This window comes from Manis pentadactyla, chromosome 14 (assembly GCF_030020395.1).
Source record: "Manis pentadactyla isolate mManPen7 chromosome 14, mManPen7.hap1, whole genome shotgun sequence".
NCBI lineage: Eukaryota > Metazoa > Chordata > Mammalia > Pholidota > Manidae > Manis > Manis pentadactyla.
The window spans coordinates 8,403,113-8,424,691 of NC_080032.1; the positions used below are offsets into that span (position 1 = coordinate 8,403,113).

The 21,579-nt window shown below is 46.2% G+C and overlaps 1 protein-coding gene across 3 annotated transcripts in view; it reads right to left on the minus strand.

The window, feature by feature from the left end:
• Positions 1-15: 15 nt before the first annotated feature.
• The window catches only part of EMID1 (EMI domain containing 1), a 44,640-nt gene continuing 23,076 nt past the window's right edge, over positions 16-21,579 (minus strand). Inside the window, exons 13-15 of one of the 3 annotated variants that reach the window (XM_036908908.2) lie at positions 10,110-10,154; positions 4,070-4,160; positions 524-793 (exon numbers count right to left, since the gene is read on the minus strand). In XM_036908908.2, the coding sequence (XP_036764803.2) occupies positions 669-793; positions 4,070-4,160; positions 10,110-10,154 (261 nt within the window). In that variant the 3' untranslated portion in view covers positions 524-668. Of the gene's footprint in view, positions 794-4,069; positions 4,161-5,154; positions 5,240-10,109; positions 10,155-21,579 lie in introns of all 3 variants that reach the window. The other 2 variants (XM_036908905.2, XM_036908900.2) reach the window with 2 other exon arrangements.

Genomic DNA, 21,579 nt, shown 5'->3' on the forward strand with positions numbered 1-21,579 from the left:
GACCACGCTGGTGGGAATGGGAAATAAGGCTGGGGGCCTTTATTGGCCTGCAGATATCCTCCTCCAGGGGGCCCCCTCCCTCCTCATGACCACACACCTTCCCTGGGACATAGAAGGGACAGGGGGTCAGGGGTTAGGACAGAGGCAAGGAGCCCCCAACATCCTGTCAGGTCAGGCAGCTTGAGCTCAGGGTGGGAACCCAGCACCAGAAATCAAGAAAAGGAGGGGCTCGCATGGACTGCCCAAGGTTCGGCTAGTAGGGAGGGAAGGCAAGACTGCCCCCCCCATCACCCCTGCCTGTGCTGAGGGCCAGGAGAGCCCCAGCTTCCGACACCTTCAGTGCCTGTGGGTCTAGATGCCCAGGCAGCTGGTAAGTCAGAAGCCTAGAGCCTGTTATCCACTCCCTGCAGGCCTTCATCACCCCATGTCACAAAGGGAAACAGGCCCAGAGTCCTGAGCAAGGCCTCGCCTCTCACCTGGGCCACCCCTCCCTCTCATGCCATAGCCCCTGCTTAGCCTCAGAGGAGGCAAATGTGCATGGGGTGCCAGGACAAGACCCACCTACTCCAAAGGCCCAGGCGGCACAGGGGACCCTGAGGACATTAATAAATATGGATGGGCAGTCTCTGGAGGCAGCTCCTAGCCCACCCCGAGGGGCCACACCACCCTCAGCCTCTCTCGTTGCGGCTTCTGGGGGCCACGATCCGGTAGTTGGCTGTGTGTCCTCCCCTCTTGCCCCGCAGGAGGCTGGCGGTGCCCGAATCGGCGGGGCCTGCCCCCGACCCCTCTGGTTCTGCCGGAGGGAAGGAGAGAAGCCAGGTTAGTGAGGCCTCTGAAGGGCCCATCTCCCCTTGGTCCTCTGGAGGGGGGGGATGACCAGGCTCTCTGCCCTGGTGTCCGGGAGGCTGAGCTGTGGCAAGGAAGGGGGTCCGTCAGCCAGTTAGTGCCCTGCTCCAGGAGTTGTCAGTCCCCCACTCAGAGCACTCCGGGCTTCTGTTTGATTCTCTCTGTCACTGTTTCTGAAATGCTCAGCATGTAGTGATGGTTCCATGAAAGTATAGTTCTTTTCCACGTTTTGGGGTGGAGTTGTCCCCTGAGTTACCCCATTTTGTAGCTAGGTAAACTAACAGGGAATAGAGGCACTCTTCTTTTTCCCTAGGGTTGGGCCACCTGTGGTTGGGAAGATTTTAGGGAGGCCAGGCTCTGCCACTGACCTACTGTGCAGCTTTGGGCAAGTCAGACCTCTGTCAGGGCCTCAGCTGTCTCATCTCTAAAACCAAAGGGACTGTTCCAGGACACGCTGACATCCTGGCCAATTCCAATATCTGTTAAAGTCAATTCCAACTTGGCTGTGGTGAAATATGCCCCAACCTGGAAATAACCTGACCCCTGTCAGAGTGAAATACATAATTGGCATTCTTGTAACCTGGAAAACTCCTCCTCATCCTTCAAAACCCAGAGCAGGACCTACCTCCTCCAGGAGCCTTCCATCACTATCATCTCAGTCCCTCTCTAAATTAAATGAGCAGACCAGACAGGTCAGAAGGGTGGAATGTTTTTCCAGGGTTGAAGAATGCTCAGGGAAGAGAACACCAGGATGGAGGAGTTGGCCGATCCTCCAAAGCTCTGATCAGAGGACAGACTCTTGGGCCCCGGTGAGCACCAGCTTCCCACCGAGAGCACTTGCAGGGGAGTGGGCCACACTCTTGTTACTCTCCAGTGCCCTGGCCCTGTGTGCCCCAGCCTCTCATGCACCTCTGGGCTGAGATTTGGGGCACCGGATGTGGTTGCAGCCAAGGGACATTGCATGCCCTAAATCAGGGAGCACAGAAGGAGGGCGGCACAGAGCTCAGGCTTCAGCATCAGCTAGGACCGAATCCTGGCCCCACCATGGCCCAGTTATACGACCTTGGGCAAGTCACAGAACCTCAGCCTCATCTGGAAATGGGATAAAACTCCTGTGTCACACCCTTGTAAGTGTTGAAGATGACCAGGAGTAGAAAGTGGTTTTCATGGTAAATGCTGGATTGTTATGGTCATCAGGTTGGTATGCTTTTGACCCAGGTCTCCTGCAGGTCTGGTCACTGTGAGTTGGTCATGATATGCTATTCTGACACGATCAAACTGAGGCCCCTCGGTTTCCCTGAGCTCCACTCAGTGCCTAGTGGAACAGAGGCATTAGCAGAGCTTTGCTGATAAAGCCAAAAGAGCCAGCAATTTAGTCAGGCCTAGGGTGGACTCCTGGCCTTTACCACTACTATTCCTGTGACCCTGAGGGAGTCACGTGAGCCCTCTGAGCCTCTGTTATGTCATCTGTGAAATATATCTATGAAATATCAGCCACCTAACAAGCTTGTTGCCAAGACTGGAGATGATCAATGTAAATCCCCCAGCCAGGGAGGACCGGGTGTGTGACAGCTGTTACCAGCATAGTCGTTAATTGATTATAAACTAAACATGAGCCCCATCTGGGTCTTTAGTTAGTACCTGCTGTGTACAATGGGCCAGTAGGGAAGGTTTCATCTCTCCTGCTTCCCTCCTTCCATACCTCCCCTTCCAGGCCCCAACCCAAGTTGGCTTGTAGGCCACTCTCCCAGGCTTGTGGCCAGAGAGTGGCTATGAGCCTTCCCAGGTGACCAGCACTTCCTCCCTGGGCTGCCAGTGACAGAGCCGACTGGAGGGTGGGGTAGAGTCCACGGCCACAGTATTTCCCAGCCTGGATGAGGGAGGAGGTGAGCGACACCTGAAAATGTGCTGAGAGCCGGGGATTCGGGCTTGTTGGAACAGGAGGTGGACTGGGTGGCGGTCACTGATGTCTCTAGAAGTTAGGCCACTGGCATGGTGGGAGAGCTTGGGAAGCAGGCCACACACAGCACCTTCCAAGCTCCAGGCCTTTGCCCATGTAGGGCTGTGTCAGGGCTGCCCTTCCCACCTTCTCCTGGCACACTCACAGGGATCTTCCATGACCTGGTGCAATCCCCTCCTCCAGGAAGGCTTCTCCAAGCCCCAGAGTGAAGTGACTGCTCCTTGCCTTACGTCCTTTGGTGCTCCTGTGCCCATGGCCTTCTTCTCTATAGATACTGAGGGTGTCCCACTTGAAGGGCAGCTCCCCAAGGCAGGTACTCTTGGGATCTGCCCAGGACCCACCCAGACCTGGTATTCAGTGAGTGTGTCCTCGTGTTGTGTTGAATGGAGGCTTGGTTCTAACCTCGGCCCTCCCTGCTCAGGGCCTCAGTTTCCCCACCTGTAAAATAGATGTGATGCTGGACATGATATCTGAGGCTTGTGTGTAACAGTGCAGTAGGATTGGGCTGTGAGATGGGGTGGCTGGAGGTGGGAGAAGGGTGACTGTTGGGGCCTCCTAGCGAGTAGGTGAGGACTGAAGCCCAGCCCCAAGGGCAGCCAACCCCTGCCTCTCTCAAGGGCCAGACAGAAGCTCCAGTTTAATGGGGAGTGACCTTAGCTCCACCATGACAAGCTACGCACAGTAAGGTACTGCTCACAACCTCCTTCCACATCTCCCCAACTTGCCTTCGAGAACCTTCTCAAACTGGGCCCTGACTAATCCTCTAGACTCAACGGTCACTTTTTAGCAACCTCACGGAGCCATCCCTCAAGGCTCTGTCTAGCCTCTTGGCTGTTGCTCATGCTGTTCCTCTGCCTGTTCACTTGCCCTTGTCCTTGCCCTTTAGGGCTCCACTTAGACCACCTCCTCCAGGAAGCCGTCCTTGAGATATCCTCCCCCATACCCAGTCTGGGTCAGGGGCCTTCTGTGCTCTCATGGCTGCCTGTCCTCTCTCCACTGTGCTATTCCTCACCCTGGGCTCAACAGCCAGTTCCAGGGCAACCCTCCCTTATCCCCGCACCCTAAGCTCCATGAGAACAGAACTATGTCTATCTTATCTGTTGGAGCCTGTGGCAGCAAGGTGCCAGGCACCATCTGCTGGCCGGACGGAAGGACTGAAGGGTGCGTGTCCACTGGCCTGGATCCAGCACAGGGAGGTGCCTTCTGTGCCCCCAGGCCCTTCCCAGGTCCTTCCTGGAAGGGGCCTGCCCACCCTGCCATTACCTGGCCAGATGATGGCTTCCAGCAGGGTGACCCGTCTGGCCAGGAGCTCCAGCCGAGCCTGCTGCTGCAGGAAGCTCTGTAAGCTAGGAGCCTGATGGGAGATTGAGAAGAGCAGACGGTGCGAGTCCGGCCTCCGAGGGCTGGGCCGGAGGGCTGTGGGCGAGTGTGGGGCCAGGGGCCGGCAGGCTTCAGGGCAGGAGCCGGGTGTGGGTCTGTATCAGGACTCTGGCCTCCCCTTCTAAGTGAGGGTAGGGCCTGCCTGGCTTCTCTTGGGTGGTGGAGAATTGGGGGTGAGTGCCTTGCACTGAAAGCTGGCTCTCTCAGGCCCCTAAAGGGACTGGCAGAGTAGGGTAGGGGAAGATCTGAGGGGGAATGGCAACTGTAAAGGGGTACTTGGGGCCAGGAGGGCCTGCCCTGTGAGAACCTCTGGGGGCTCTGAGGAGAGGGGCTGGAACCCTGGAGTCCTCTGGGCTCTGAGCGTGGCTCTGTTACCCACAGTCCCCTGCGTTTCTGGAGTCTAGCTCCATGACCTTTTGTCCTGTGGGCCCGGAGACTGGCCTGGATCCAGCACAGGGAGGTGCCTTCTGTATCTGCTGGCCCATGATTTCTCTAGAGCTGAAGCCTGAGTGGAGTCTGGATTCATCACCCATACTCCTCTTGTGGGCCTGGGCTCTGACTTTATTTCCCACCATACACTGCACTGTTGCAGTCTGGCTCTGTTACCCACAATCCCCTGCTGCTCTGGAGTTTGGTTCCATTGCCCATGATTTCTTCCCAACTCAAAATCTGTCACCTCTGAAATTCCCCTGCAGGCCAGAAGCCACATTACCCACAATGCCCAGAGGCCTAGGTCTAACCACAGAGGTGGGGACCCAGGTTTCAAGGGGTCCCCCCTCACCTGTGGAGGAGAGACCAGCCATTGAGGGATGGGTGGTCTTGGCCTCTCAGGTCCTCATCTGCCCAGTGCAGGCACCTTCTCCAGCCTCCTGACTGGGCCTAGGCAGCTCCACCCCTGGAGGGCCTGGGGAAAGGCTGGTGGGTGGGGGCTGGGCTGTCTGTCCGTCTGTCTGTCTGTCTCTACTCACCATAGAGCCCAATCATTGTTTCCAAGATTAAAACCCTCTCAGCTAAAATCTTCAAAGCCTCGCGTAGTTGGAGCAACCCCTCCCCCTGTGGAGGAAAGAGACAGATGCAGCCGTGAAGGAGGCCCTGCAAAGCCTGTTGATGGCCCATGCCCCACCCCAGACATGCGCCCGCAGCCTCACACCACCTGCACAGCCCAGGGCCCACGGACAGCGGGGACAAGACTGGGGTGGGGGCAGGAGAGGGCAAGGCAGGCGGAAGCAGCCCCCTTGGTATGTTTGGACGGACCCCAGCTGGCTGCTCTCTCCCTGCAGCCCCCCCAGATCCTGCTGCACTCGGGCATGTGATGCCAGTCCAGGGAGACACCGCTGCTACTCCAAAGCCCACCACGGGACCTGCAGGGGAACCTGCCCTGGAGGTTGTCACAGGGCACCCCCTCCATCTCTGTTGCCTCACATCACCTGCATGATTCCTGCCACGTCCCTGGGCCACCCATGCTCTTGCTTACTTAATATACTTTAAACTGACTCGCCTTTTGCCTTAATACTGTGTTAGTTTCACTCTAACTCTATCAGTGAGATCAGGCTACTTACTGATATCCTTTACAGTCACGTCAAAATGAATATATATGGGGAAAACCAGAAAACGTTTGTGGCATCGCTGTTGGAAAGCTGTGCTTAAAATGCTGGAGAAGCTGAGAATTAGGCCCTGTTCTCCTCCCTGGCTCTTCTCACTTCGGGTCCCTCCCTCCTCGGCGCTGACTGCTCCAGGTCCCCCGTCTGCACGTCCTGAGGCGGCCCTCAGCCCCGCCTTCTCTTCCAAGCAGCAGCTCCAGGTCCCAGGCTCGGGGTTGTGCAGTGGGCTCACAAAACCCCTCCCGCAGGCCTCCCCTCTCCGCACGTGGTGCCCGCTGCTGCCGCAGGCTCAAGCCAGAGACCACCAGCTGGTCCCCACCTTCACTTCCTCCCAGTCTGTCCTTTCCTTTCCCAGCATGGTGTCCACCGTCTTGCCAATACTCCCCACTCCCTCACTCCTTCCCTAGTGCAGACAGAAGTTATTTCCAGAATGTAGATATCTTAATTCAATGGCAAATAGAACTAATCCAGCCCTGACATATCTAGGAGTCTCTCCCCACATCCTTTGCTTAGTAAAGATTAAATGAAAGGATGACATGCAATACACATATTGCTACAATTACACTCCAGCCCTTTAAGCTAGCTGTTTCCACGGAAACCCCTACACACTGGAGTCCTCCCCGTGTCTGTGAGTCGGCAGGGGCCGTGCTGGGACTGTCCGTCACGATCCAGCTGTCCTGCCCACAGCACCTGGATCTATCCTTAGACCACTGACTGGCCATTGCAGCCTGGGGAGTCACAGGGTCACCATGGGCTGCACACCAAAGCAATCCCTCTTCAAGTATTACAGGGGCAGGATCTAAAAATGGATGACTTTTAAAAATTACATCAAGCCACTCCCAGCATGGACAGTGGGACAAGCAGGCATCATGAGCCTCCTGATAAGATGTGGTAAGAGGGCCCCTACCCCTTGCTACTGCTCTTGACAAGAGTATTTAACTTACATCTGATCAGGAGGAAACAGACAAATCTAGACAGTGAGACATTCACAAAAAGACAAAGTCAAGAGAAGAAAAGGGCAGGGGGCTTGTTCTAGATTCAAAGAGACCAAGAAGTGACAACAAAATGTAATGCATGACTCTTGATTGGATGTTGGATATTTTTATAAAAAGCCAGTTATAGAACATATGTTGGGGATGACCGGTAAAATTTGTTACGTGTTAAATGGAATCATCTCCCTGAACTGATGTCAGCTTTCTCAGGTATGACAGTGGTACTGTGGCTCTTTGGGAGAATGTCCATATTCCTTCAAGATACATGCTGATATGTCAGGGGAGATGTGGATGAGGTTTGTGACTTACTTTCAAATGCACTTAAAAAAAGGTCTGCAAATATGTAGGGAAAGAGAGCAATTGTGGCAAAATACTAATAACTGGTCAGCCTAGAGGAAGGGTAGAAGGATATTCATTGTGCCAATTTTTCTGCATATTTGAAAATTTTCAAAGAAATTTGGAGGAAAAAAATTTTTTGAACTCTGCTATTTGGATCCTTTCCCAGATGGGTGGCCTGCTGTTTGCACTGATGACATCCCAGACCTCTCCCAGCCTGGCCCGAGTGTCTAGGGCCTGCTGGACACCCCGACTCAGCTGTAACACAGCTATCTCCCGTTTTCCATGGACAAAGCCTCTTCTGTTTCTCTTTTGCTATTGTAAAAGTATTTGGCCCTCTCTCACAGCCAAACTAGCACCCAAGTGTCTCTTAGGTCCCTTGACATCTGTCCATCCTCACTTCCATCCCACACAGTCTTTTGCCAGAATTACCACAACAGCTTCCTGTCTAGTTTCTCTCTTTCTGCTTCTCTCACGTTGCCCCTTCTCTTATCCATTCTCTACACAGCAGTCGAGGGATCTTTCACAAACAGAAATCTGATCACATCACTCCCCTGCCTATAAATACTTCCATGACTACTGATTACCCATAAAAGAAAGTTCAAAGGCTATATTTGACCTCTACTTCCTCACCCCTTGTCTGTCATACTCTACCACTCCAAGTATTTGCAGCTTTTTCAATACCCTAGGCTCACTCTTGCCCTAGGGCCTTTGCACATGATGTTCCCATTCCTCTGCCTGAACACCCTATGCCTAGTTAATGTAACTTTCAGGTCTCAGCCTCTTTCTCCTGGAGGTCAGTAAATCCTCCCCCATCACAGCTGAGCTCCCTCCGTCCTGTCGCTGCTGGTTACTGGTCTGTTGCCTCCCACCCCAGTGTGATCACCCTGAGGGTGGAGACTGGGTTTGCATCGTATCTATGCCTGGTTCCTCCTGTTCTCGGAGCTGAAAAGCTTGGGCTTTAGTTCTAGCTCTGCTAACAGTTTGCTTTGTGGAGTTGGGCCTCAGTTTTTTCTGTTTAAATAAGGGATATGAACTTTTGAGTAGATGCACTGGTCCAGCACAGTCATTCCTGGGCAGTGCCTGCAGTGCCTGCTCATGCCCACTGGGTGACACTGCTGAGTAACAGCCGGGCCTCTGGCTCCAAAAACTTCACCAAGTGAGGTTGGCGGGCAGAGTGTGTATAGGGGCTCTGGGGGTCTTTCCTCACACTGGACCTCATCCCCCCTGCCCCCAACAGAACTGGTCCCCCAGCCCCCAAAGCCTCATGCAGCCCCCAGCCCAGCAGGCCCCCTCCCAGGCAGGTGGCAAGCAGGGGTAGAAGGACAGAGGGTGAGGGGGAAGCATGGATGGGCAGGGGCCCTGCTGCCTCTTGGGGGGCCCTGCCCACGGTGGTCCTGAGGCCTGGTCTGGGACAGTTCAGCCATCCATTCTCCTCCAGGGGTTCCTGTGCAGGGACGGGGGTATCTGGCCTAGTTTGGCCTTCACCTTACCTCTGCCACGTCTCCAGAGCTGGGTGGGAAACATGTGCCCAGACCCAGGATCTCTGGGAGGGGCCTGTGAAGGGACCCAGGGGAGGAGAGGGCTGGGGTCACAGAGGTCTACCTGACCCCAGCCCAGCTCATGCCCATATTGGCAGGGTGCTTAAGAGGCACTCAAGCCACGAGGGGGTGGGAGTTGGGGAGTAGGGTGGCAGCGAGGGACTGGGAGAGGCTTGCCGGAGAGATAGCAGGGCCCCAAAGTCATGGAAAGGCATGGGGGAGGGCTCGTGCAGGGTTGGGGCTCCCACGGCTGTATCCATCGCTGACCCCACAATCAGGAGCAGAGAAGGCAGGGCGGGTGTTGGGTGCCTCCCATGTCCTCACTAACTAGTGTCCGCTGGGAAGTAGGCCATCCCAGCCAGACCGCACCCGGGATGGGGGTGCGGGAGAGGGAGGCTCCACATCAGTCTCCGGAAGAGCTCCCCATTTGTCTTCCCTGTACGGGTGTCTGCCCCCACCCCACCCACTTTCCACATGTCTCCCGTGTCCTGATGGTTTCCAGGCCCCTGCGTCATGGGCTGTGGGCCCTCCCCACATGTGTCTCTGCGGTGGGTAGGTTTCTAGGCCCAGAAATTCTTTCACTGCAACTATCTCAATGATCATGAAGGTTTCTAGGACTCCACATGTGGTTTCTAGGTCCCCTTTTCCTCTTCCTTGATGTCTTCTGTGTCTGTGGCAGTTTATAGGCCTCCCTTCCCATTCTTCATGGACTTGCTTCGTGTGTAGTAGTTTCTGGTTCCCATCACCTCATTTTCCATGGTTCTGTCATACACATCACAGTTTCTAGGCCTCCCCTCCCTCTCCTCATGGGTCTCCTAGGAGGACCACCTGTTACTTAGAGGTCCTTTGGACATAGTGGAGTCTAGGTCCTCTGATCTCAGTTACCATGTATAGCCATGTACATGATGGTTTCTAGGCATCCCTTCCTGTGCTTCACGATTTCCTATGTGTGTGTGGGTGTCTAGGTCCCTTGTCCCTTTTACCACAGGGCTCCTGTGTGCTCACCGTTTCTAGGCCTCCCTCCCTATGCTTCACGGCTTTCCTAAGGCACCCATCCCATTCTTTTGTGTAGATATTGTTTTCATGGTTCCCTTCCATCTGCAGACAGAGGAGCAGAAGCCAAAGCCCTTGCTGGGAGGGGGCAATGGAGGCAGGAGATGCAGTCTGGACTGGGTCAGCCCAGACAGCCCGGGAAGAACAGGCAGGGTCCTCCTGGCCTGGAAAGGCCACAGAGGGAAGGCAGAGACAGGGACAAAGGCAGACAGAGAGCATGGGGTCTGCCGAAGAGGCCGGCCCTGCCCGGGTGGAAGGGACAGAACGTTGGTGGGGTGGGGTGCGGCTAGGGCTGAGGTTGCAGTGGGGATTTGACTGGGGTGTCCCTGCTACGAGACAACCTCCTGAGTGCCTAGGCCAGGAAGGCGCAGTGGGAGGTCAGTTCTGGGCTGGAGCTTACCCAGTGGCTCTTCTCACCAGGGTCTCCTTTGGGGCCAGGTTCTCCCTGCAAGGAGAGAGAGAAGGAGAAATAAGAGAGGGAAAGACCAGAGAGGAGAGGGAGGGAGGGTAAGGGATACTGAGGGAGGCTGAAAGACAGAGAGACTGAGGCAGAGAGTAGCTTACATGCTTACATTGGACTAACACTAGATAAAATGCAAAAAAACCCCAAGTGTTTGAAGGCAATGGAAGCGACAAAGAGCAGCCAGAAACTGACTTTTTCTGAAGGATATCTGACCTTTGAAAGAAGGGAACTGGAGAGTAAAATCCATGTATTTATGGCTTTTCCTCTGAGGGCACACCCCAGCTCCCTCAGCCTGGCAAACAGCTCAAGCAGAAAGCTTTGGTCTTACTAACCTGAGCAGTCAGAGGTTGGGGTTGAGACTGCCAAAGAAGGAGGAAACTGAGGGAAAATACTGCAAAGCAGGGAGCCACTGTAGGGGAGTGGAATCTGCATAAATACTCTTCTCGAATGCGTGGATGGCCCGTGAACTGCCCATTCTGAAGTCATGAAGCTGAGACTGAGCCATACCCGAGAGCAGAAATCAACACTCTTCAGAGGAAGATACAGAATCTAGATTCTTGTTACTACATTATCTGTATTGTCCAGCTATGCAAGAAAAATTACTGGACATGTGAAGAAAAAGGGAAAAACAGGAAAGAAAAACAGGGAAATGAGACCCATACTCAAGAGAAAAAGCAGTCAGTAGAAACAGATCCATAGCCAACCCAGATGTTGAAATTCGCAGACATGGAGTTTAAAATATCTATGATAAATATGCTAACAAATCTAGTGGAATTGATATAATGAGTGATGAAATGGGGAATTTCAGGAGAGATGTGAACATTGTAAAAAAGAATCAAGTGGGAATCATGGAAATGAAAATGACAGTATTTGAAATAAAATATTTCATTAGCTGGGATTAACATAAAATTGGCCACAACAAAAGAAAGAATCTATTAACTGAAGACAGGTCAATGCAATAATTCAAACTGGAGAACAGAGAGAAGAAAGATATTTTAAAAAATTAACAGAGCCTCAGTGACTCAAGGGATGAGAATCAAGTGTAATTAGAATCCCAGGAGGTAAGAAGAGAGCACAGGAATAGAAAAAAAATCTTTGAAGAAATATTAACCATTTTTTTCCAAATTTAATTTAAAAACAAAACAGATTTCCTGTTTCTGATCCAGCATATAAAGAGCTTACAAGTTGCCATTTTGTCCTAACAACAAGTAAAAAGCTGTACAAACCGAAAAATCAGTGCCTCATTTTAAAGCCATCATAGGGCAAATCACTGCCCCCAAAACCTGCAAGACAGTCAGGTGGATCACAATTTACTGGAGCAGAAACTTCCCTGGGAACCAGGGCCCAGATAGGAAAACTTAAACGTAATTGACAAATTGCTGGAGGCTCATTGGGGACAATTCTGAGAGTTAAAAATTCCAAGAGGACCCAGTCTTATGGACCCCACCCACTTTTTTGAGTTTTGCTTCCAGGAGCCCTGTCAGGATCTCACAGTAGATGTCAGAGAAAAATCCCTTCATGCTTTTGGCGGGGGTGCGGGGAAGGAACCATCTTGAAATACACCAGTGTTTTCTGTTCTTTCCAACAGGTTGTCCCTCAGGAGAAACCATGCTACCAGAGCCTAATCGACCTGGGGTAGAGAAATGCCCAACTCTAGTGGCTCTAAGCTTCCAAATGGAGGAAGGAGATAACCCAACCCCAGTGCCCTCCAGCCATTTTGTCCCATCTATGGTGGAAAACAAGACAAAACAGAAGCTCTGGTGACGTTCGCAGTCCAGGGCCACAGGCTCACCAGACAGAGCCCTGATCAGAGGACTACAGAATGCTTCCTCTCCCCCAAAACCTCACCACTCACTGCATTACCAAAGAGCTACTTACTGCAGTGCCTTTTACCCAGTACATCATGTTGAACTTTCAACAAAAAATTACAAGGCACACTGAAAGGTAAAAAACAACAGTTTTAAGAGACTGAACAAATATCAGAACCAGAGTCGGATAGGGCACAAATGTTGGAATTACCAGATCTGGAATTAAAATACAACTGTGATTAATATGCTAAGGGTTTTAATGGGAAAAAATAGAAAACATGCTAAAATGGATAATGGTAAGTAGAGAGAAGGAATTTCTAAGAAGGGTTCAAACAGAAATGCTAGTATTCAGTTGAGGGTCCTCTTCACAGGGTCAGTTAGTTAAGGACAATCACATCCTTCCCAGGCCTCATAAGAAATACTCTGACCCTAGCAAAGGCCCTTCTTTCTGGTGTTGGGAGCCATAGTTCAGAAACACAAATTCAACAGAATTTCAGCCATTTATCTCCCAGATTGTCCACTCCTTGAAGTTCTACCCAGAGCAAGAGAACATAATGAAAATACTACCTGCAGTCACAAGTCCTTCAGTTTCCTGGCCAATATTTCATATTCCTTTAAGATATCTTTCAAGGAGGAAGTGACAGGGGAGGGGCACATGGGGGACTTTAAGGACACTGATAAGGTTCTATTTCTTAAGCTTGGTGTCAGGCATATGGTTATATAATATAATGTTATTATTTATATTTTTTAGGTTAAAACATATGGTTTGTATATTAAGAAAAGGAAAAGAAATGCTAGAGATAAAAAAATTGTAACAGAAATGAAGAATGCTTTTGGAGAGCTCATTAGTAGGGTGGATGTGGCTGAGAAAAGAATCCCCGAGCTTGAGAATATAATAGAAATTTCCAAAATGAAAAGCAGAGTAAAAAAGACTGGAAAAAACAGAACAGAATATCCAAGAACTGTGGAATGACTACAAAAGATGTAATGTACATGCAATGGGAAGACTAGAAAGAAGAGAAAGAGAAAGGAACAGAAGCAATATTTGAATCAATAATGACTGAGAATATCCCAAAATTAAGCCAGACACCAAATCACTGATCCAGGAAGCTCAGAGTACATCAAGCAGGATAAAAGCCAAAAATTACCACATCTAGAAATACCATATTCAACCTTCAGAAAATCGAAGATAAAGAAAAGTCTTAAAAGAAGCCAGAGGAAAAAAACACCTTATCTAGAGAAGCAAAGGTAAGAAGTATACCCAACTTCTCCTCAAAAATCATTCAAATAAGAAGAGTGTGGAGTGAAATATTTTAAGTGTTGAGAGAATAAAAACACTAACCTAGAAATCTGTACACTGTGAAACTATCCTTCAAAAGTGAAGGAGAAAGACTTTCTCAGACAACAAAAATTGAGGGAATTTGTTGCCAGTAGATCTACCTTACAAGAAATATTAAAAGAAGTTCCTCAAAGATAAGGAAATTATATAAGTGAGAAACTTCTATTTATATATAGAAAGAACATCAGGGGGATTGAAAAAAGATGGTGGTATGAGACGTGAGGCAGAAACCTCCTACCAAAGCCACATATAACACAAAAATAGAGCAAATACAACTAATCCTGAAAGAGTGACCCTAAGACTGCAGAACAGATGGCCTACATCTGGGAAAAGAGAAGACCTCACAGAAAAGGGTAAAGTAGCAAAGCCGTGATCTGGCAGGACCCAAGCCTCCTCCCACCCCAGCCCATAGGTGGGAGGAAGAGAAACAGAGCTGGGAGGGAGTAGAAGCCCAGGACTGCTAAACTCTCAGCCCTGGAGATGTGCTCCAGGAGCACAAACCCACATTACATGGTGCTCTGGAGATTAGTGGGGTTGGAAAGCAAAGACAGGCAGAAAACTCAGAGAGACTGAGATTCCAGCCACTTGTGGAGAACAGGTACCCACAACTGGCTGCTCTGGGACAAAAGAAAGGTGGGCACTTTGAAAGACTTCCCAACAGTGAGGGGGGTGCTAAAGGGACAAAAATTACACAGATATTGCTGCACAGGAGAAAGGGCAGGTGGACAAAATCATCCCAGCACAGCCCAGTGGGTTGGGAACTTTCAAGAGCTTCAGGCACTCCATCCCCCTGGCTGCAATGCAGCACCGAGGCCCCCCACTGTGATATACAGCCTGCTGCTCCTTCCTCCCAGCAGGCACTGGTCTGCACACCTGCCCCTGCCATTGTGCCAGGCCAGCCAGAGGGTGGTCCCACCTCTTTGCGTGCTCAGCCCACTGGCCTTGGCAGTGCACTTATACCACTGCAGCCAGGATGCATGAAAGAGATCTTTCCTTCTGGCCGGCACCAGTACCACTTGCCTGTGACCCCCACCATTGCTCCAGGTGCGGGGCAGCTCCAGAGAGTAGAGATTCTGGGCACTAGAGGGAGCCACGTACACAAAGTTATTCTGTAGGAATTACTAGAAAAATGAAATGGCAAAAAAATTTTGTACAAACAAAAATCCAGTAGAAGACACCAGAAAGAGGGTTAAGTAAACTGAAATCACCAGTCTTCTTGATAAAGATTTCAAAATAAAAATCATAAACATGTTCACAGAGCTACAGAAAAATATTCAAGATCTCAGGGAGGACTTCAAGAAAGAGAAACTTTGAAAAATATAGTTTCTGAAATGAAGAATACAATGGAGGGATTTAAAAGTAGATTAGATGAGGTAGAGGAGAAGGAAAATGAAATAGAAATTAGAGAACAGGAAAACAAAGAAGCTGAGGCACAGAAGAAAAATTAGGAATGAAAGAATAATAAGAGAACTGTACATCCAATCCAAATGGAACAATATTTGCATATAGGGGTACCAGAAGAAGAGAGAGAAAGAGGGATAGGAAGTCTCTTTGAGGAAATAATTGCTGAAAAATTCCCTAATGTGGGGAAGGAAATAGTTTCTCAGGCCATGGAAGTGCAAAGATCTCCCAACACGAGGGACCCTAGGAAGACAACACCAAGACATATAATAATTAAAATGGCAAAGATCAAGGACAAGGAGAGAGTACTGAAAGCAGCCAGAGAGGAAAAAAAGATACACATAAAGGAAAGCCCAGCAGGTTATTATAAGACTTTTCAGCAGAAACCTCACAGGCCAGAAGGGAATGGCATGATGTATTCAATGCAATGAAACAGACGGGCCTCGAACCAAGGATACTCTACCCAGCAAGATTATCATTTAAATTTGAAGCAGGGATTAAATAATTTCCAGATAAGCAAAAGTTGAGAGAATTTACCTCCCACAAACCATCTCTACAGTGTATTTCAAAGGAACTGCTATAGATAGAAGTGCTCCTAAGGCTAAATAGCTGTCACCAGAAAAAATAAAACCACTAAAGGAAGTAGACCAATTAATTACTAAACAAATGCAAAATGAAATCAACTACTCACAAAGTCAGTCAAGGGATACACAAAGAGTACAGAATATGATGCCTAATATTTAAAGAGTGGAGGAGGAGGAAGAAGAAAGGAGAAAAAGAAAGAATCTTTAGATTGTGTTTGAAATAGTGTAATAATATGTGAGTTAAGTTAGACTGTTAGATAGTAAGGAAGCTGCCCTTGAATGTTTGGTAACCACAAATCTATAAAGCCTGCAATGGCAATAAGTACATATCTAATCACCCTAAATGTAAAAGGACTGAATGTACCAATCAAAAGACATAGAGTAACAGAATGGATAAAAAAAACAAGACCCATCTATATGCTGCTTACAAGAGACTCACTTCAAACCCAAAGACATACACAGATTAAAACTAAAGGAATGGAAAAAGATATTTCATGCAAATAAAATGGAGAAAAAAGCAGGAGTAGCAGTACTTATATCGGACAAAATAGATTACATAATGATAAAGGGGTCAGCCCAGCAAGAGGATATAACCATTATAAATATCTATGCACCCAATATAGGAGTACCTAAATATGTGAAACAAATACTAACAGAATTAAAGGGGGAAAATAGAATTCAATGCATTCATTTTAGGAGATTTCAACACACCACTCACTCCAAAGGACAGATCAACCAGACAGAAAATAAATAAGGAAACAGAGGCACTGAACAACACATTAGAACAGATGGACCTAACAGACATCTACAGAACACTCCACCCAAAAGCCAGCAGGATACATATTCATCTCAAGTGTACATGGAATGTTTTCCAGAATAAATCATATACTAGGCCACAAAAAGAGCCTCAGTAAATTCAGGATTGAAATTGTACCAACCAGCTTCTCAGACCACAAAGGTATGAAACTAGAAATAAATTATGCAAAGAAAACAATAAAAATAATAAACCTAACCAAGGAAGTGAAAGACCTATACCCTGAAAACTACAAGATACTCTTAAGAGAAATTAAAGAGGACACTAACAAATGGAAACTCAACCCATTAAGAATTAATATTGTCAAAATGGCCATCCTGCCTAAAGCAATCTACAGATTCAATGCAATCCCTATCAAAATACCAACAGCATTCTTCAATGAACTGGAACAAATAGTTCTAAAATTCATATGGGACCACAAAAGACCCTGAATAGCCAAAACAATCCTGAGAAGGAAGAATAAAACAGGGGGGATCTCGCTTCCCAAGTTTACGCTCTACTACAAAGCCACAGTAATCAAGACAATTTGGTAATGGCACAAGAACAGACCCACAGACCAGTGGAACAGAATAGAGAGTCCAGATATTAACCCAAACATATATGGTCAATTAATATATGATAAAGGAGCCATGGACATACAATGGGGAAATGACAGCCTCTTCAACAGCTGGTGTTGGCAAAACTGGACAGCTACATGCAAGAGAATGGATCATTGTCTAACCCCATACACAAAAGTAAATTCAAAATGGATCAAAGACCTGAATGTAAGTCATGAAACCATAAAACTCTTGGAAAAAAACATAGGCAAAAATCTCTTGGACATAAACATGAGCAACTTCTTCATGAACATATCTCCCCGGGCAAGGGAAACAAAAGCAAAAATGAACAAGTGGGACTCTATCAAGCTGAAAAGCTTCTGTACGTCAAAGGACACCATCAATAGAACAAAAAGGCATCCTACAGTATGGGAGAATATATTAATAAATGACAGATCCGATAAAGGGTTGACATCCAAAATATATAAAGAGCTCACACACCTCAACAAACAAAAAGCAAATAAGCCAATTAAAAAATGGGCAGAGGAGCTGAACAGACAGTTCTCCAAAGAAGAAATTCAGATGGCCAACAGGCACATATGCTTCACATCGCTAATCATCAGAGAAATGCAAATTAAAACCACAATGAGATATCACCTCACACCAGTTAGGATGGCCACCATCCAAAAGACAGACAACAACAAATGTTGCTGAGGATGTGGAGAAAGGGGAACCCTCCTACACTGCTGGTGGGAATGTAAATTAGTTCAACCATTGTGGAAAGCAGTATGGAGATTCCTCCAAAAACTCAAAATAGACATACCATTTGACCCAGGAATTCCACTCCTAGGAATTAACCTGAAGAAAACAGGATCCCTGATCCAAAAAGACAAACGCACCCCTATGTTTATCACAGCACTATTTACAATAGCCAAGATATGGAAGCAACCTAAGTGACCATCAGTAGACGAATGGATAAAGAAGATGTGGTACATATAGATAATGGAATATTATTCAGCCATAAGAAGAAAATAAATCCTACCATTTGCAACAACATAGATGGATCTAGAGGGTATTATGCTCAGTGAAATAAGCCAGGTGGAGAAAGACAAGTACCAAATGATTTCACTCATTTGTAGAGTATAACAACAAAGCAAAACTGAAAGAACAAAACAGCAGCAGACTCACAGACTCTAAGAAGGGACTAGTGGTTAACAAAGGGAAGGCTTGGGAGGGTGGGTGGGGAGGAAGGGAGAAGGGGATTAAGGGGCATTATGATTAGCACACAAAATATAGGTAGGTCACAGGGAAGGCAGTATAGCATGGAGAAAATAAGTAATGACTCTACAGCATCTTACTACACTGATGGACAGTGATTGCAATGGGGTGTGGGGGGGGACTTGATAATGTGAGTGAATGTTGAAACCACAATGTTGCTCATGTGAAACCTTTGTAAGTTTGTGTATCAATGATACCTTAATTAAAAAAAGAAAGAGCATCAAGAAAGGAATAAGTGAAGGTAAGAAACTTTATTTTTCTTCTTCTTAATGGATCTAGCAGATAATAACAGTTTGTTCAAAATAATGATACATAACAGAAGAAAGAATCGATTAACTTGAAGACAGGTCAGTGCAGTAACCCAAAATGAAGCACAGAGACAAGAAAGATTTTTAAAGAAATTAACAGAGCTTCTAAGTAACACATGGGTCAAAGAAGAAATCTCAAGAGAAAACTTTAAATATTTAGAACTAGATGAAAATAAAAATGCTACGTATCAAAATTTGTGGGATGCAGTGAAAGCAGTGTTTGGAGGAAATTTATATCTTGAATGTATATATTAGAAAAGAAGAAAGATCTAAAATCACTAATTTAAGTTTCCACCTTGGAAAAGTAGAAAAAGAAGAGTAAAATAAATCCAAAGTAAGCAAAAGAAAAGAAATAATAAAAATTAGAGCAGAAATCACTGAAATTGAAGACAAGAAATCAATAGAGAAAAATCAACAAAACCAAAAGCTAGTTCTTTGAAAATATCAATATAATTGATAAGCCTCTAGCCAGGATAATTTAAAAAAGAGGACACAAATTACTAATATCAGAAATGAAAGAGGGAATATCAATATAGATTCCTTGGACATTAAAAAGGTAATAAAGGATTATTATGAACAACTCTATGTCTACAAATTTGATAACTTAGATGAAAGTGGCCAATTCCTTGAAAGACACAATCTGCCACAAGTCACACAAGAAGAAATAGATCATCTGAGTAGTGTTATACCTATTAAAGAAATCGAATCAATAATTAATTACCTTTCAAAAATAGAAAGCACCATGCCCAAGCACTTTCCTGTATACTATCAATGAGCAAGGGGAATTTGAAATTAAAACACATTACCTTTACATTAGCACTCCCCAAATTGAAATAATTAGGTACAAATGTAACAGAACATGTACAAGATCTATATGAAAAGAATTATAAAATTCTGATGAACAATATAAAAGGAGAACTAAGTAAGTGGAGAGATATTCCATGTTTATGGATGGGTAAACTCAATGTTGTTGAGATGGCAGTTCTTTCCAATTTGATCTATAGATTCAATGTAATCCCAATCAAAATCCCAGCAAGTTATCTTGTGGATATCGACAAACTGACTCTAAAGTTTATATGGAGAGGCAAATCACTCAGAACAGCCAAGTCAATACTGAAGGACAAGAACAAAGTCAGAGGACTAATGCTATTCTACTTCAAGACTTGCTACAAAGCTACAGTAATCAAGACAGTGTGGTATTGGGTAAAGAATAGACAAGGAGAGCAGTGTAGCATATTAGAGGGCCAGAATTAGACCCACATAATTAAAGTCAACTGATCTTTGACAAGGGAGCAAAGGCAGTCTTCTCCACAAATGATGTTGGAACAACTAGATATCTACATGCAAAAAAATGAATCTTGACATAGACCTCACACCCTTTATGAAAATTAACTCAAAATGGATCACAGACCTAAATGTAAAACACAAAACTATAAAACTCCTGGAAGATAACACAGGAGAAAACCTAGATGACCTTGGGTTTGATCATGACTTTTTAGATATGACACTAAAAGCACAATTCATGAAACAAATCAATGATTGACAAGCTGGACTTCATTACAATGAAAAACTTCTGCTCTGCAAAAGACAATGTCAAGAGAATGAGAAAACAGGCAAGCACTGGGAGGAAATATTTGCAAAAGACACACTTAATAAAGGATTACTATTCAAAATATACAAAGAACTGCCAAAACTCAACAATAAGAAAACAAACAATTTAAAAAGCATTTGCATTGTGAAGAAGAAACCATCAACAAAGTGGAAGGGTAACCTATGGAGGGGTAGAGAATATTTGCAAATCACATATCCAATAAGGAAATATCTAAAACATAGATGGAACTTACACCTCTCAGTAGCAAAAAACAAACACCATCACCCAAAACAAGCAAACCAAAAACCATAAAACCTCCCACAAGTAATCCCATTAAAAAATAGGCAAAGCAGCTGAAAAGACAATTTTCCAAAGAAGACATACAGATGGCCAACAGGTATATGAAAAGATGTACAACATCACTAATCATCAGGAAAATTAAAATCAAGACAATAACTTGATATTTCACCTTGATATAATAAGCATCTGTTAGAATGTTTATTATTAAAAAGACAAAACATAACAAGTACTGGTGCAGATGTAGAAAAAAGGGAAACCCTCGTACACTGTTGGTGGGAATGTAAGCTGGTGCAGTCATTATGGAAAACAGTATGGAGGTTCTCCATTTCCTTAAAAATAGAACTACTGCATGATCCAGCAATCCACTTCTGGGTATTTATGCAAAGGAAATGAAATCACCTTCTCAAAGAGATACCTGCCCTCTCATGTTCATCATTATTCACGTAACATTATTCACAATAGCCAAATATGGACACCGCCCAAGTGTCTGTCAGTGGGTGAATGGATAAAGAAAATGCGGTATATACATATACAGTGGAAAATTATTCAGCCTTAAAAAAGAAGGAAATCCTGTCATTTGCAACGACAGGGATGAGGGTGTTATACTAAGTGAGATAAACCAGAAAGACAAATACTTCATGGAATCACTTATATGTGGAATCTAAAAAAACCAAACACCAAAAAATGTTGAACTCAGAGGAACAGAGTACAATGGTGGCTGCCAGGGACTGGAGGGCAGGGGAATGGGGAAAGGTTGGTAAAAGGGTACAAACTTTCAGATATAAGATGACTAAGTTCTGAGGATCTAATATATAGTATGGTGACTATAGTTCACAATACTATATTGTATAATTTAAATTTGCTAATTGAGTAGATCTTAAGTGTTCACACCACAGACACATCTACACATACACACACATACACACATACAGTGTTTCTCATAAAAACTCACAAAAAAATTCTTACAAAACTAAATATATTCTTACCATATGATTCAGCAACTGCACTCATTGGTATTCACCCAAATGAATTGAAAACTTATGTCTGCATGAAAGCTTGCAAATGGATGTTTACAGCAGCTTTATTCATAATCGCCAAAACTTGGAAGCAACCAAGATGTTTTTCAGTAGGTAACAGATAAATTAACTGTGGTACATATGATGGAATATTATTCAGAGCTTAAAAAAAAAAAGAGCTATCAAGCCATGAAAAGATGTGGAGGTATCATACATACATGTTACTAAGTGAAGGAAGCCAATCTGGAAAGCCTACATACGATATGATTCCAACTATATGACATTGTGGAAAAAGCAAAACTATGGAAACAATAAAAAGATTAGTGGTTGCCAGAATTGAGAGGGGGCGAAGGGATGAATAGGCAGAACACCAAGGATTTTTAGCTCAGTAAAACTATTCTGTATGATACTACAGTGGTGGATTCATGACAT